General features: G+C 37.9%; 1 protein-coding gene across 1 annotated transcript in view; it reads right to left on the reverse strand.

The window, feature by feature from the left end:
* Positions 1-17,295, reverse strand: part of Adgrl3 (adhesion G protein-coupled receptor L3) — a 384,605-nt gene that overhangs the window by 65,957 nt on the left and 301,353 nt on the right. The window contains exon 15 of the mRNA XM_023703486.1: positions 16,174-16,265. Within this exon, the coding sequence (XP_023559254.1) occupies positions 16,174-16,265 (92 nt within the window). The remainder of the gene's footprint in view (positions 1-16,173; positions 16,266-17,295) is intronic.

Genomic DNA, 17,295 nt, shown 5'->3' on the forward strand with positions numbered 1-17,295 from the left:
AGGTTCAGATGATAGATACCTTATGTTGAATGAATGAGCTGGGTTTTATTTTATATATATTTTTAATGTACTTGGCACAGGGTCTCACTTGCAGCTCAGACTCGTAGTGATCCTCCCATTTTTAGCCTCCGCAGTGCTGGGATTACAGGCATGCACCTCTACACCCTGTCTCATTGGCCAGCTCAGTGCTCCATGGGGCAGGGCTGGCACAGCATGTGGTGCCGGGGACAGAACCCCTTCTTTGAGCTTGCTTAAGCAGGCACTTAGTGAGCTATCTCACCAGCCCAGAATGATCTGTTTTTAATCAAGTTTATAGAAATCATTTTACATAATGGAGAAATATATCTATGTATATGCACTTATGCAATGCATTATAGATAGCTGCAGCAGACCAGGACACAGACAATCCCTGGGAAAGTTCGTATCAGCACTTGTCCTGACATCCCGAGACAAGAAAAAAAATTAACTTGTATATGATTTGGAATTTTAGCAATAAATTTATAATTATTATTTGAATATGATCCTTTCCATGGAAAATGCTAGGGAAATAAAACTGAGAAAAAAGTTATTGAAACTGTCAATAGAGTTAGATTTTTATGTAGCATAACAGCAACATGCAAAGATAAACTTTTCTCCTATCTAGTAATAAGAAAATAGAAAATCAAAGAGTATTTTTTATCTTTCCAAAGCCAAAAACCCCAATTAAGAAATTAGACTACCAAAAGAAAAAAAAAAAGAATCATCATAAAGGAAATGCTCTTTAAAACACCTACATAAAACTATAATGGAGGATATCAATAGATGAAAATATATCCATACGTATATAAATATAATGACTAAAGTTTGTAAACACAATGGCTCTAACAAGTTAAACTACACATATATTGTAATTCTAATTAAAACATGATGAATATCTTGTAAGAATTTGAAAAACCAATTCTGAAGTTTATGTAAAAGAAAAATAAACCCCCAATTTTGCAAGAAATCATGAGAATGGGAGCATTCATTTCACGGAGCATTCATTTCACAAAACTTTAAACAAATTCTGATACTAATGTAATAATGGTAGAAAGGCATGACGTCTGTCCGAAGCACAGAATGGAGCACAGAATCAGGTAAGATACATGCCAGGTGGCTCGAATCCACACGGAAAGGATGGAATACGTAGGAAGTGATATTTGAGAATTGGCTCATTATAAAAAAATGTTTTTAGAACCATTACAAATTTTAATGCGAATTGCAAAACTTTTGAAACAGTGCAGAAGATAAAAGGAAATAAAGAAAAACATATATTTAATTTCACTAATTTATTTATTTGGTTCTGGGTATTGAACTCAGGACTTTGTACTTGCCAGGCAGGCCCTATGCTGCTGAGTTACATCCCTGGTGGAAAAATGTATATTTTAATTCCTAATTTTATAAGTATCTATTAGAAGATTTCTAAAGCATATACACTGTAAGAAAAAGGCGTTGGTTTAAATGTCTACACTATAGAGTTATGCTTATGTTTATAAGAGAGGGAACAGCCACAGAAGGGGAGCAGATTGAAGGAGACGTTTTCAATGCTAAAAGTGTGCAAAATGTTTATCTGTAAGTAAAAAAGAAATATAACTGGAAAGATAACAGGGAAAATGAAGAGTAAAATTTCTTAATGTAAGATGAGTAGTATAACTATATGGGCTAGATATTTCTACTAATAGAGCCCTGTGAGGATTAACTAAGATGTTGGCATGCACCCTATTACGGGATAAGGAGCTTTCAGAAACTTTGCCACTTTTTTTTGTTGTTTTGCCAGCTCAGCCCACCTTAAGGGCAGGGCTGGTGGCATGTGTTGCGGGGGATCGAACCGCAATCCCCTGCTCCTGCCTGAGTTTGCCCAAGCAGGCGCTTTAGACTGGTGAGCTATCCTGCCAGCCCCAACCTTGCCTCAGTTAATCAGCAAGATGAAATAAGTTCAATGAAGGCAGAAAAATACAAGGATAATTTCTACTACAAAGAAAATGTTCCTGTTTTGCAGTTACATTTAGTTATTTCTAATATATTAATACCAAATAATAAATAATTATTTTTATATTCACGGTGTATTTTTCTAATCTCATAATTAAATGATTTAATAATAATTTTAATACAATCCATTTTGCTTATGGAACAGAGAGGGTTTTTTGTGTGTTAGCACTTTAAAGTATCTGGCTGAAAATATCAACTTTCACAGGCAACAATCCAGCGTCCTAGAACATATGCTCAAAGAGCACATTTATAAAATTTTCAGGGATTTTCATGACAGATATTTTTAAAATACATAACTGAATGCAGTAGTAAACCCTACAATTGAGACTAGACCAAAACAAACAAACAAACCAACCAGATTAGGAAATTTTTAAGTGTGAATTAGAAGTCAAAATGCTTCACACTCCATTGCATTGGCTACACTTTTTAATTACAAATCTAAAGATTTGATACCTTGACTTTTAGGTAACTTTCATCACTTCTATACATTTTTCAGCATCCTTTTAGGTAAAAAAGAAAAAATTAAAGCAAAGTAATACTCCTGTTGTAAACTGTACCTGCAAAAATGAAGGATGGGGGAAAAAATTGAAGCCTGAAATTAGTTTTGCTTACATGCGAGTATTTAACTACAGTTAGGTGTAACAATAGGCACCTGTGGTATGGAGATAAGTTTGCTGGCTTACTTGGGATGATTAATTTGCCAATCAGTGATCATCTATGTCACCTTTAATCACGGAGCATTTTTATAGACATCTTCGTGAATTGTGGTATAATTAAATAGCCTGCAGCACGATTCCTAAGATTTATATGGCAAGGTGTTTTGTGGAATTTATGGGGAACCTATTTGCAAGACAAAGTGCAAGCAGGGCTCTTGTCCACGGAGGAGGCTTCGCCCAGGCAGTGGGCCGGAGCCCATGGCTCAGGAGGCTAAGACAGCGCCAGACAGCGTGAGCGGTGAAGGTGGATGGCTTTGCACCGCTGTTCTTCTGAGATTTCTGTATATTCCTTATCTCATCGATTTTCTAGCACTTCTCTTCCTTCTTAAAGAATATTTCTTATCCTTTGAAATTCATGGTTTTTTTAATTTAAAAATTTCTTTCGATCCTAGATTTCACTACAGATATTGAGTGAAAGTTTTAACAAAACTGTCCAGGCCACACAAGACCGAAGTTACTGATTCCTTATCACCCCATAGATGATGACATTTCATGGCTGAACCCACTCTAACCCCAGCTCCACTGAAGTTCTTTATTATTTTTATTCTCTCTTTTTTAATGTATTTTAGGGAAGGGTCTATAAGGTGTTCAGGGTCTCACTATTAGATTGGACTCATAGTGATCCGCCTGTTTACAGCCTCTCAAGTGCTGGGATTACAGGCGCACACCACCGTGCTCAGTCTCAGCGCTTCTGGCACGGCAGGCTCGGGATCGAACCCCAGGCCTCTGCGCCAGCTTGCAGGCACTTTAATCTGCTGAGCTATTTGGCTGGCCTTCTATTTTTATTCTTTTGTGCTGGGAATTGAATTTGGGACCTCGTGCTTGCTGGGCAGGAGCTTGGGCCCCTTTGCTATGTCCACTCCACGAGGTTCTCGACAGCACACGTTTCCTGCCACCCGGCTAGAGTCTGCACGTAGTTTCAGGTGCCTGCATTAAAAGTTTTATTCCCAATGTGGCATTGCTGAAGGGAGGTCAGACCCTAAAGAGAGGAGCCGGCAGGAGCTCATTGGAAGGGATGAAGCTCCGAGTTAGTTCCTGTGAGAAGCTTTCTATAAGCAGACCAAGCCCTCCTCTAGGTCTGGTTTCCTGTCTCCCCATATGGCTGCTTCAGTGTGTGTTCTTGGTTTGATGAGATTCACCATGAAGCAGAGTGTGACTGGGAGTTTCCAAAAGCCAAAGATGCTATGTTTAGACCTTCGGGCTCCAAAACTGTGAGCCACAATAGCCTTTTCTCTTTATAAAACACTTAAGTTTCAAGGGTTAGCCAAATAGCTTAGTGGATTAAAACACTTGCAAGCAGTTGCAGGGCCCAGGGATCGAACCCCTGGGTCTGCCATGCTGGGCCTGCCATGCTGGCCTTGCCCCTGGGGTGTGCTGAGATGGCAATTGTGACTGGGTGTGGTGGCATGTGCCTGTAATCCCAGCTCTTGGGAGGCTGCAAACAGGAGGATCACTACAAATTTGATCTAATAGTATTTCTTGTAGGTAGCTTCTTCTCCTTCTGGTTTGGGATATCTAAGGTATAGCCTCCTCTTCTTTCATCTCCCCAATATGTGTATATTACCTACCTCACGTGTTAGGGTAAGTTCCTCTTTGACCAGCCTGCTTCTCAATGTGTCTAAGTTGCTTACATCATCTTTCCTCTTTAATGAGGAAAATCAAATCCAAAGCAAAGCACACCAGAACAAAAACTCCTCAAAATTTCATATGTTCCTGGAGAAAACACACAAATACTGCAGGTATTCTAAATCCTGAAAAAATCTTTAATGGCACTAGGTGATAGCAAACGAGCCAGCTCTACCTCTCCAGCACGTAGGGTCTCCTTATAAGGCAATTTCTCATCTTCCTTCAGGCCCATCCGAAGGTGCCAGCTGAAGGTTACACCCTATTTACTTGGTGGCGGGCGGGCAAGGAGACAGCTGCGAGCCTATTGCAGCCCTGTCCAGATCTCCAAAGCTTTGCAAAGCTGCAGCACCTACACTACAGCCACTGTTCCTTTTGCCGACCATTACCATACACAGTGTTGCCACATCACCACACGGACACTTCTGTCTGAGTTGCTTTTGCCAAAACAACATTCTTGGGTGGTTTTAGTCACTCACCTTACTAGTAATTTCTAGGAATTTATGGATCTCTATCTCTAATGCAGAGAAGACTGCTATGAAAGGAAGACTTTGGACATATAGATTTGGCTAGTCAGCCTTACCATTTCATTTAAAACACACTTAAACAATCTTCCCTAGTGATTATTAAATACAAGTCTCTTAGTGGTCATTGGAATTTGTAATCTGATCCAAATGAGGATATAAAGCTTTTTAAGCATGTTCTATAAAGTAATCTAAACAAGTTACTGTAAAGTTTTTTGGGGGGTCGAGGTCTCTCTGGTCCAAGTTCACCTTAAACTCACTCACTATATACTCCAGGCTGGCCTTGGAGTTGCAGAGATCCTCCTGCCTCAGTCGAATGAGTGCTGGAAGTACAGGTGCACCACCATGCTTGACTTTTGAAAACCTTCTAAAAATTGGGCTTCAGAGAGAGCACAGAGGTCTAAGCACCTGCCTGGCAAGCGCAAGGACCCCAGTTTGATCCCAGATAACACATGCCACGTGGCCCTGCCAGCCACCAAAACTGGACATGAAGGCGCACACCTGTAATCCCAGCGCTGGGGAGGCTGAGACAGGAGGATCAGTATGAGTCAGAGCTGTGTAGCTCGAGACCTTATATCAAAAAAATAAATAATCAATAAAAAAGATTTACAAAAAAGGAAATCTTTCAACAGTTAAAAACAAAGCCACATACAAGTGGTAGTGCAATGCGATGAGACGTGGAGTTTATGACACTGGTTCAGAAAGGGTTCTGAAGCCACAGTTTGGTGTGGCCCTAGTTCTGGCACCAGCCATGAGGTGTGGAGAGGCGTGGAGGAGAGCTGGCCTCTCAAATCCCAAGGATTACTACTTAGATTAAGTAAAATAACATATGCAAAGGCGTTAACACCTAGCACATTGTGCAACTTTAGTAGGTTAACTATTACTATTTTGCTCCATATTTCACTGGTAGTGATGTCCTTAATTGGTATTTAATCAAGTGTGGCAATAACAGCTGATTTAAAGACAGAATACTAGTGTTTCCTTTAAAGTGAGGATTACATTCTTCCTTGGTGAATGTGATTGACAAATATAGTGTAAAACTTGATCTAATGTTACCCACAAAATTTTACTTTAAATATTTCCACGTGAGAGGCTGAAAAAAGAGGCTCTCCAAGAAGTTGAGGCCAGCCTGGGCTACCTAGTGAGTTCTAGGTGAGCCAGAACTACATAGTGACACCTCATTTCAAGGAAGAAAACCTTACAAAAAGCTTCTGAAACGTGGTCTGGTCTACATTTGGAGGCCGAAGGTCATCCAACTGAATGTCACACATTCAAATTCTCTCACAATGGATTATTAAGACTCAGTAAATTCTGATTACTTTCTACACAAATTCATTTACATCAAATGATCCTACAATCCAAAGCCTCAGAAAAATATTTCACCATTTATAGGATTGCATATGTACTTCATTCAGGCTTTGGAAGAACCCACATTATTTACCTAAGATCCTGAAAAAATTACAGCATTAAATAATAATTCAATAAATATTAATGTGTGCATTACAATGCATATTTTTAGCAATAGTTGTAGAAGTATCTGACTGGGTTCAGCACATCGAAACTGGAAATACTGCAGCTGTACATGTGAGAAAACACAGAAAAAGGGCGGGCTCTACATCTTCCTCCACAACCTGAAGCTCTCCATAGGATAATTCTCTTTTCTTCCTCCCTGAATTAGGACACCAAATCCTTATTCCAGAGGCACCAGAGGAAAGGGACATTGTTACTGTCCTCAAAGACGCGGAGCGACCAAGAGTATTCTGAAAAAAGCCATTTGCCAGCTGCGCGGGTGATTAGCACTGCCTGATGCACTCTGCCCTCCGACCCTGTGTGTCCCCCTCACCTCATCACACTTGGGATTAAGAAACACACACACATGCTTCTTCCTGTGGTTTTCTGTTTCAGAAGGTCCTCATGTCATTTTTCACATGTGTTAAATTAGTTTCTATGAGTTTTTCTCTTATTCACCTCCGTTTCGTTGCAGGGTTCTCAGCTGAGAACCTTAGCATCAGAAGGGAAAAGTCTTTTTTTTTTTTTTTTTTCTCTTACAAATTCAAATGCCTCAGGCCGGCCAGATAGATCAGCAGACTAATGCACCTGCTTAGGCAGATGCAGAGGCCAGGGTTCGCTTCCTGGCGTGCCGGGCCGGCCCTGCTCCAGGGGCACGCTGAGACAGGGACTGAGACTGGGCATGTTGGAGTGCGCCTGTAATCCCGGTGCTTGGGAGGCTGAAAACAAGAGCATCACTCTGAGTCAGATCTACGTAGTGAGACCCTGTAGACCCTGTCCTAAATATGTAAAAAATAAATAAAATAAATAATTTTAAAATGCCCTTACTTACACTTTGAATTTTTGTTGACATATTCTAATCCTTGTGTCATTTTTATGAGCTGAAGCTACGTTGTAATAAATATGCTTAAAAGTTATGAAATTATTTTAGGATAATATTTTTGAGTTTCACTTACAGTATATGAAATTAAGGCTTACAAGTGTAGGCTGAATAATATGTTGTTAAATATAGGTACACATTTGGGAAGTTTTATTTAAAAATCTTTAAAATTCAAAGAAATGAACAACAATTATCTTTTCAAAAATGAAAATATAAGAATTAATAAGCTTTAATAGTTTTATCTTCAAAACATAACTCTTCCTTTTATTTTTAGACAGGGTCTTGCTATGTAGATCAGGCTACTCTTGAACACTATATGTAACTGAGAGTAGCCTCAAACTCATCACGTGATCCTCCTGCCTCAGCCTTCCTACATCTTGGATTATGATATGTGCTACCATGCCCAAAACTAACTTTTAAAATTACAAAAATAAGAGCAATTCTAAACACTAAGTTGTGACTTGCAAACAATTTGGGGTTATATGAAATATATAATGAAATGCTTCCATTTTTGTACGACTCCAATACATGTTAATGCTTTAGACATCCACAGTAACATAACAGAAAAATTTTTGTTAATGAAAACCAAATTCAATTTAAACAATGACATTTTAAGAGACAAGAAATCTAGGACAATCATTGCCAAGTAATGGCATTCTTAAATTGTACCTTCACTAATATGTTTATGGCATCATATAGGCTCCTCATTTTTAATAATAATAATAATAATAATAATAATAATGATAATATATGTGAATATCATAGATTCAGTATACTACATCTGAAAACTCAAGAGTGTAGTGGCAAAATAGAGTAAATATTTACTCTTTGTCCCGGACCTGACACAGAGCTCCTAAGGCATAGAGCTCTCCTGGTGTGCTTTGTACCCAGGGTGGGCAAGAGTGGGCAGCTTGCGCTGCCCAGCCCTGGACAGCACTGATCTCCAGAAAGACTGGGCCACCATTCCATGTCTGAGCTTTCAGAGCACCTCCAGGGCTGGCTGGCCACCTTCAGTACCCCTGACTGTCACCAGGGAGGATGGGGGGCTGCAGATGAACTTCAATCCTCTCGGTCAATCAATCATGCCCAAAGGACAAATCCTCCTTGAACATAACTGAAGCACAGGACCCAAAGAGCTTCTGGGTCAGCAGATCAACCCACGTCCCTGTGAGGGCCTGGGAATTCTGCCCTCCATGACCACTTCCCTGCCCTGGGCATCTCTTCTACTTCTATTTCTGGGCTGCGTCCTTTGTTCAATCCCTGGCATCAAAGAGGGGGCAGAAGAGCATTTCTCATTTATTCAATAAGTTAATGAGTAATTAGAGACATAAAAATCAAGTCCATGTTCATATTGAAATTTAAGTAAATACATGAAAGATATGGAACACAAATTTAGGTAATTACAATATTTCTCAGGCTTTTTGCACTCTTAGGAACATTTGTACTTAACGATCATGAGAGGAAAGTTCTAGTCTTACAAACAGCTATCTTAGATTAATTCCAATCATGAGGCTTTCAAAATCCAACCACACATTCTGAGTTCCAGCTCTCCACAAAGAAGAGGGGAGCTTTGAACATTTATATTTCGGTTTTCCTTTTGGGTACTCTTTCAGGGACATTCATCCTTGCACAGCACTTCACTCTCCCGTGCCTGACACAAACCTAATCAATCGTGGAACAGTGAAACAAGTACAGTGTCTTGAGGTACAGCATCTCACATGTCTGTGTGTCCACAGCAACCTCAAATGTCAGGCCCCAGTTCATAAGGTGCACTGAACAGAGCTGTGCCTAAAGAACACTGATTCTTAGGAAGATGATACGGTAATTGTAATTCATTTTAAACAGAATAGTTTTTAAAAAGACACTAGGCATTTTACAGTTCAGGAACCTTAAAATGATGGCATGAAAACTACACGATCTAATGAGAATGGCAGTCACATCTGCTGAACGCCCAGCTTTGTGAATCGGGGGCTAAACTCCCTTTTCTCAAAGTAGCGATTATTAAATGCTTTTAAATGCCACAATTAAGGTGATCAGTACAGGACTAACTGCTATCTTAGGAAGTCTCAAATTATTTGAATCAAATCTAGCATTTCATAATAATCCACAGACCTTCAACACTGTTTGAATTGTATTACCTTTCAAATATACCTGGGTGGTTTACAACAATTTTAGGGAACACTTCCAGTGCTGTTTAACCACCTATTGAGAAAACAGCAAAAGACTGAAAAAAAAATGAGGTGACAGATGGTGTTCGCTTTACAATTCTCTCAAAGATTGTTTTGTCTTATTATAATGAATAAAATGCATTTATTATTGCTTCTACTTTTAAGCAGTTAAGTGGACCTTCAGAGACCCCTTGATTTTTAAAAAACTGGGTAAACATATATTCAATGTATTATGCTCCTATAATAATTGTTTTATATGAGAGACAGTTTTAAAACAGAGAATTTCTCTTTTTCTTTTTCAGTTTTTTTTATTATTAGTACATGTGTGTCATACTCAATGTTTCCCTTCTTTGTAGGAAGTTGTTGGCTATACAGGACATGTCAGGATTCCTTTTCTCAATTTTTTCCTTTTGTTCTCTCACCTTCCATCTATCTCTCTAACCTCTTCTTTTTTTCATGGGGGGAGTTAATTTTAATTTCATAGTTTTAACAGTGATAAATACACTCTCATTAAATTCTATGATATGGAGATTAAAGCTATTTTTTTCAGCTTCCATAGACCGTTGGATTCTTTTTTAAAAACACCCAAATGAGCATTTCAAAATCTTATCATTAGCTAATATTTCAATAGGAACTAGAGTGTTTTCAGAGTATTTTCCTCAAAACTCATCTAGAACACTTTGAAATTGATGAACATTTGCATCAACAACAACTTCAAACTAAATTAACTGTTCTCAAGAATTCAAACCATTTTTAGGTTAATATTGTCAGTATTATATAAAGACAGGTTTATTTTGAAAAGTAAGATGTGAATATTTAGGTACAGGCTATACGCAGATGTGTAGATATTTATAGACAAGAAATATAAGCATGAAAACATTCTTCTGATGCTGTTGTACAAGTCAGGAGTACGTCAGTTTGCCTTCCTGCTTTTATGGCTCTGGAGCCAGCCACCCTCACCTCCATAAATGACTCACAGAACACTAATAAGGCTGAATCATTTCTTGACTAAGTTACTTCTAGAAGTATTTAGAAACACAGTCTCCAAAGTGAAGGCTACTAAAACTTAGAGTGAGACGCTAAGGATGTTGTTGAGGTTAAACATTTTTCTATTTGTCCCTGAAGCTAGTCAGCAGCCTTTTTAACTTTCTTTACATATGGCAGATGTCCAAGATCATGGAGAAGGCTTGTTTTTCCTCCAGAACTAACTATACAACTTGCTGTTTATTAATCAAATGAGCATTTCAGCCCTGGAGCCATTTCTTTTATAATAGGATAAGTTTGTCTTTTAAAAAAAGAAAGGATCGTACCATGCGGAATTTTTAATGAAACCATATGGCAAACACAGCCAGTCAAATTCTAATGAGATTTTGGTGGAGACTGAACAAAGCTGCACCACAGAAAATACAAAAAGATAAAAATAGCAGAGTGTTTCCAAGTATTACAGTTAAAAGTAATCAAGACATTCTGCATGAGCACCAAATGAAATGCTGTGTGCTGTACGCATGTGTTACATCTAGTTATCATGAAACTCTACAAAACAAATCTATGTATTCCCAGCTCAGAGAAGAACCTAAGCCTCAGATCCCTGGTGCAACTTGCCAAGGCCAAAATACCATTAGAGGACTGAAAAGAAATGTAAACCCAAAAGGGTCTCACTATCAAGCTATTATTTCTTTCTCATATTATACCTTCCCTAGGCAATTAAAATTCTCTAACTCATCTGCCAAAGCATTTGTTGACCCATCACCCATCTAAAACTTAATGGAACAGACCAGAAATCAGAAACTGTGACTATTGCATTTATTGAAAAACTACTGTTCCTACTTACCATATTTATCAAAAAATTACTAAGGAAATACTTGCTGTCTTACTCTCTACCTCCCACCATATATATGTTCATTATATATTATTATACCAATCACCATTTGATTAAACCATTACTCACTGTTAACCTCATTATTCAGAGCTGAGTCATTTAATTCTTGTGATGATTAAACTTTGTTTTAATAAAAGTTAACACTTAAAAAATAAAAAGAAACTATGACTAGGCAAATTCTGATGCAGAAGAGCAGAGGACAGATCCAGGAAAGGAAGCCTGGTGGATCTGGCCCCTACATATAGATATATATATAGGTACCAATTTTCTCTCCTATGATCCTGACCTTGTATTGTTTCTTCTCACTCTCCAAAATAAACTGTGATGTTATTTAGTGATGAACAATTTTGAGAATTTAAAATATTATTAAACAATAGAAGTCAGTGACAGAGTCTGCTAAATTTTACTTCAGAGGTAAACATCAAGCACTCCCGGGTTTCTTGTAATTTAAGGGTCTTCAAGTAGAAATACTTTAACAAGTTAAGGGGTAACAATTCAGTAATGGTTTTATTCATATGTATGTATTAGTTTTAATTAGGTTAGATCTTTGCAACAATTATTGTAAGATCCAATTCCAATCTGCGAAAAACTCAAACAAAAATTCAAATGATTGGGATTACTCCTTCCCTCTAGGTGCAATTACCTATTTGATGAAGAGACAAATAGCAAGTAGGCATTCAGCAAATAAATAGGTATTGTCAAACTTTAATGACCTTTTCTCAGTTAGACCTCAGATTAGTATACCTTGTTTCTTCCATAATCTTATCTGTAGTATTATATTTTACACTATTTATTTTTAAATTTATGTATTTGGTACAGGGTCTCACTATGCAGCTCAGATTCAGTGATCCTCCTGTTTCAGCCTCCCCAGCTCTGGGATTACAGGCATGGACCAACATGCCCAGTCTTGGTGGCTGGCTTGGCATGCCCGGGATTGAACCTGGGTCTTTGTGCTTGCCTTGGTAGGCACTTAGACTGCTGAGCTATCTCTGCAGCCCAACAGTATTTTTTTATCCAAAAGTATATTACTAAACATAATAACAAATCAACCAAAAATGTTCTTCAACACTGTGGAGGTTCATTATTCTGACCCCAGAATTTGTAATTTAAAAGTAGCTATATTATTTTTAAATTAATTATATAAGAGTTAAGCAAGTTAGTGTTAGGGTAGTAAAAGTTGGAAAAAATGGGAGATGAGACCTAAGCAAAAACACACTGCGGAGGCCAGAGGCTCTCGTGGCATCCAGAGTAGCCGAAGGAAGGGCACCTGGGTTAGGAAGCCTTGTGGCCCCGTGCTGGGACTCTGGACTTCAGCTTAAGAATAATGAGAGGCTTTGAAGAATTTTACCCAAAAAAGAGTAGCATGGCCCACACATTCCTAAGAGTTATCTATAGTTGGTGATAGCAGAATGGCAGTAGAAAGACTAGGAGACCACTGGCATTATTCTGCAGAAGATATGTGAGGCTCAAAGGAAATGACAGGAATGAAGTGGGAAGAAGCAGGCATATTTTGGATAAAGTGAACATGTTTTAAGGTGTGTATATGAGAGAGAGAAAGGGAAGAGAGGGACAGAGAGAGAGGGAGAGAGAGACAGAAGATAGAGAGACAGAGACAGAGAGACACAAAGAGACAGAATGTCAGAGAGAGAAAGGCAGAGAGAAGGACAGAGAGACAGAAAGACACAGAGACAGAAAGACAGAGACAGAGAGAGACAGGAAGACAGAGAGAGACAGAAAGACAGAGAGACAAAGAGAATATCACAAAGGACATAAATATTTGACGTATGAATTATTTTATAAAGGCTTCTGAAAGGCCCTACATGGTTGTTTTTTCCTAAGTACATGAGTGAGGTAGCCCATCCTGTTTACCACTTTACTAAAATACATTTAAACACCTAAAAATGGAAAGAACGAAACATAAATTCACATCCTACCAGATACATTAAGAGCTACAGATAAATGACGCTTATATCGTTAACCCCCCCCACAACTTACGTACCATATCAATGAAATGAATACAGGTACCACACTCATTTTGGTTTTCATAAAACTATTCCAGAGTTTGTGTTTTTGTTCTTCAATCTCTTTCCTTCTCAGATACGCATCACTGAATTTTTGTTCATTTTTAAACACAATTTACTTCCCTTCAGACTCTGGAAAGTACTAACAGTACTTTCTTGACATCTCTCTTGTCCCATCAGCATTCCCTCACTCAGCAGAAGGCCTAATTCACGGAGGAGAGTAACTGGAATCCTCACTACACTGCCAGACACTGGTGCCGCCCACACTTGCACCATGCCTATTGTTATGTACTCCATCCAGATTCAGTTGGACAAGATTCTCCCTCTTAGCTCCACTTAACTTAGTTGACACATGTCTCTCCTGGTGTCTAGGCAGGTAGACCTGCCCTATGACAGTGCCCGGGGAGTTCCCCCACAGCCTTGGGCCCTAGTGATGAGGGCAAGTCCCTTCTACCCTTCCTCATGTTCTTAGACTTTCACGGGTACATCTCCGTCAGTGGGTCCACAGTCACGCTTCCTCTATCTATAAATGACTCTTCATACTCTAGTCACCTCCTCTTCTGCCCTTACTAAAGTTTTAAAAAGTATTATCCAGAGCTGTTTACATTCCTCTGCTCATTTGGCAGCAGGGTGTCTTGTTTCTATCTCACTGTGAAGAGGAAAGGAAGACTGCAGGACTAACACCTCCCAAGGCCAGAGCCTAGCAGTCACCGCAAGCAGAGTTCAAATCAAGATATTTTCTTTTAAATTTTTTGGTACCAGGAATCAAACCCAGGACATCGCACTGGCCAGACAGGCACTTGTGCTGCGGAGCTATATTTCTGTCCAAGAGATTCTCATTTAAAGCTTATTTTGCTGAATAATATAAGATTTGATGTTGTTAATGTCACTAAATGTAGTCATTGTTGTTGGTGGTTTGCTATTTTTTAAACAATAATGTCAGTGTACATTACCAAAGAAATACACATGAATAATGAGCAAGTTGATCTGTTAAAATATGTGACAATGTTAGGTACATGTTTTCAAGCTAAAAGTCAATAGGAATGGGATGAGGAATTGTCCTTTTTCCCTAATTTTTAATAAAGTAGAATATTCTTCACAAAAATTAAAAATTTATTTTTCATTTCTTCTAAATCCTGTTTTAAAAATAATACAAATAATGATTACTTTATAAAATAAAATAATAAACAAAAGTATAATTTATTAACTGGAGGAAAGAATGATACGATAAAAAAGATTTTTATGTGGTCATTTAACTTATTCAAATTTAGTCTCATCTATTAAATGTATGCAATTAACACTTTTTCAGAATGACAGTTTAATTGTACATAATCAATAACGTAATGATTAGCACCTCAATGTATGATTAAAATAACAAAGACTTTATTTCTGCTAGATAATATCTAGCATGTCCCCAAATATTTTTATTTTCTTAATTCCTTGAATATCCTTCACAATTAACTTAGGCAAATGAGTCCTTCAATAAAATTAAGGACTAACATCAACAACACTTTCCACTTAAATCTCTAGCGTATTGTGAGATTCCATCCCCTTTTTTGGGGGGTCCAAAAGGGGTGAGGCGTGAGGTCAGCAACAGACTGCAGAAGGCTAGAGGACGAGATACAGAGCTGGTATTTGAAGTAGCTCAGGGGGACGCCATAAACAAGTGACAAGTGACCTCCTAAGCTTCTCAAAGCACATACATTTGGACACAATTATTCATCCAAACTAGCACAGATCAGGCAAATTTCATTATATGTTAAAATGCAACATAATATATGAATGACTAATGTGTATCCCACTTTACTGTCTTTCCTTAATGCCAAGAAATTGAATAAGTTAAATTAGGGAACATACAAAGGAATTCAAATTTTTCCTTTGACAAAACAAAAATTAGCTACGTTTTGTTGACACCAAATACTGCTAGTGTTAAAAGGCAATGTGGATGATTTCATGTTGTTGTGTGGCCAGCACTTAATGAATATAGAAAAGTGGAATCTGGGTTTAAGGATAAAGTTTCAAAATGAAAAAGATAACTAAATAAAATGAGATTTCTGCGAAATTTACTTGTAGGAGTTTGTATCAATATTTCAAAGTTGGGTAAAACTATATTTCAAAGTATAGTTTAGACATCCCTAAGCTGAAAATCTGAAATCTAAAATGCTCTAAAATCCGAACATGATGCTCCAAATGTTTCACATTTGGTGCCACTATGTATTTTATACTCTCAGTTTAAGGATTTTAAATTATAATGGTTATGCTAATAGTCCAAAGCTGAAAATTTGCCAAACTTTAAAACCCTTCTAGTCCAAAGTTCTGTATTTTGGAAAATGGACACTCAACCTTTACCTACACTCAGGAGGTTTCTCTCCCTTTTCTCAGAAAGAGAAGAGGTCAGATAAACACGAGCTCCTATACGAACCCCCAGGCTCACACTTCCAGGATTTTTTCCTCATGGTAACGAATTCCTGCTCTGGGTACCTGCAGCATCACCATCTGGCTCCCACTACACTGTCCGTCCCGAAGGGCCCTAACTGCAGCTACTGAAGGGGAAGGCTTGTCCTACTCCAGAGAATGCGTATGTGCTTTCAGAGCAAAGTGAATACTGACATTAAGGACTTCCTATATTTTAAATTAGGGTTTCAAGGGAAAAAATATTTGGAGAACTTAATTATACTTATTTTCAGCCAGCTCAGGTGACCTAAATAATAAATAACCTCTTAAAGCAAACACAGTATAATGATTACTAATATTTCATCATAGTATTTTGATAGCAGAACAATAGATACGTATTAAGAATATGATTGAAAGGAAACCTATAGAAACTAAAAATAAAAATCACTTACTTGATATTATCAAGACAGCCTGATTCAGGTTTCAGTATGGCCGTGTGATGAAACATTTTATACAAAGCAATTCCCAGGAAGATTACATTAAGCTGGAATGCAAAATGTATGTTATGAATTATCAGAGTAGGAAAACCAGAGAAGATAAAAGTAAAACCAAGTCTATGCTGTGTAACAAATGAGTTGTTCTGGGAAATTAACTTTTAGAACACCTTTAAAGGAACTGGATCATAGATAACTGCCTGGTATTTTAGTCAAGGTAAGAAGCCTACCTGGGGAATTTGAATTCCACTGGGCTACAAAGCACTGCTATGCCAAATAAACACAAATACAGACTTAGCAGCAAGTGGAATGACGTTGTGGAAGTTTTGAAAGAATTCGGAGCCCAATGCCAGTTTTTAAAAACAACTAAAGGGACACAATAATTATTCTCGGTGTGCTATTTCTGGACACTGAATGTTTCTTCAAATTTATTATTCAGGGACATATATTCAAATTTTACATTATGAAGATACAATAACTAAAATCAATGTATTTGGGCAGAGCTAACTCAAAGGAATTAGGGATTGCTGGTGAAGTTCTGATGCAGCAGCAAACTAAGATAAAAGCGGAAAAACCCTTGTAATGCCATTGTATCACTGAAATAAGAAAAAGCATTAAAGCAAAACACTTCAGGATGAATTACCTTTGACACTTAAACCTAAACAGTTCAGACAAGTACACATTGAATTGTCTTTTTCCTCTTGACTGGCTTATATATTTCATAACTTGACATAAGTAGAGGCTAGAAAAATCCAATTAAAAGTCCCACTGAAATTCTCCCTGTAATACAGCTTCATAATTTTTTTATGAATCATCTTGAAAACTAGAACAACAAAAAGTAAAAAATTTTAAGTTGATTAGGTGGATAAAACACCTAGCCTGAATGGAATCCATCTTCCATTTGGTGGGAAGGCCTGCTTACCATGGCCATGAGGCTACCCACGGTCATCACTGCCCTTGCTTGTGCCTTTCTTACTTTTTTCTATAGGAATATTTATATTTGGTTTCAGAGGACTGCTCGGTGCTTAGTGTAAGTATAAGTTCATGTATTTCATTCAGGATAGCTGCCTATTCCTGACC

The sequence above is a fragment of the Octodon degus genome, unplaced genomic scaffold, assembly GCF_000260255.1.
Source record: "Octodon degus isolate 3935 unplaced genomic scaffold, OctDeg1.0 scaffold00172, whole genome shotgun sequence".
Classification (NCBI taxonomy): Eukaryota; Metazoa; Chordata; class Mammalia; order Rodentia; family Octodontidae; genus Octodon; species Octodon degus.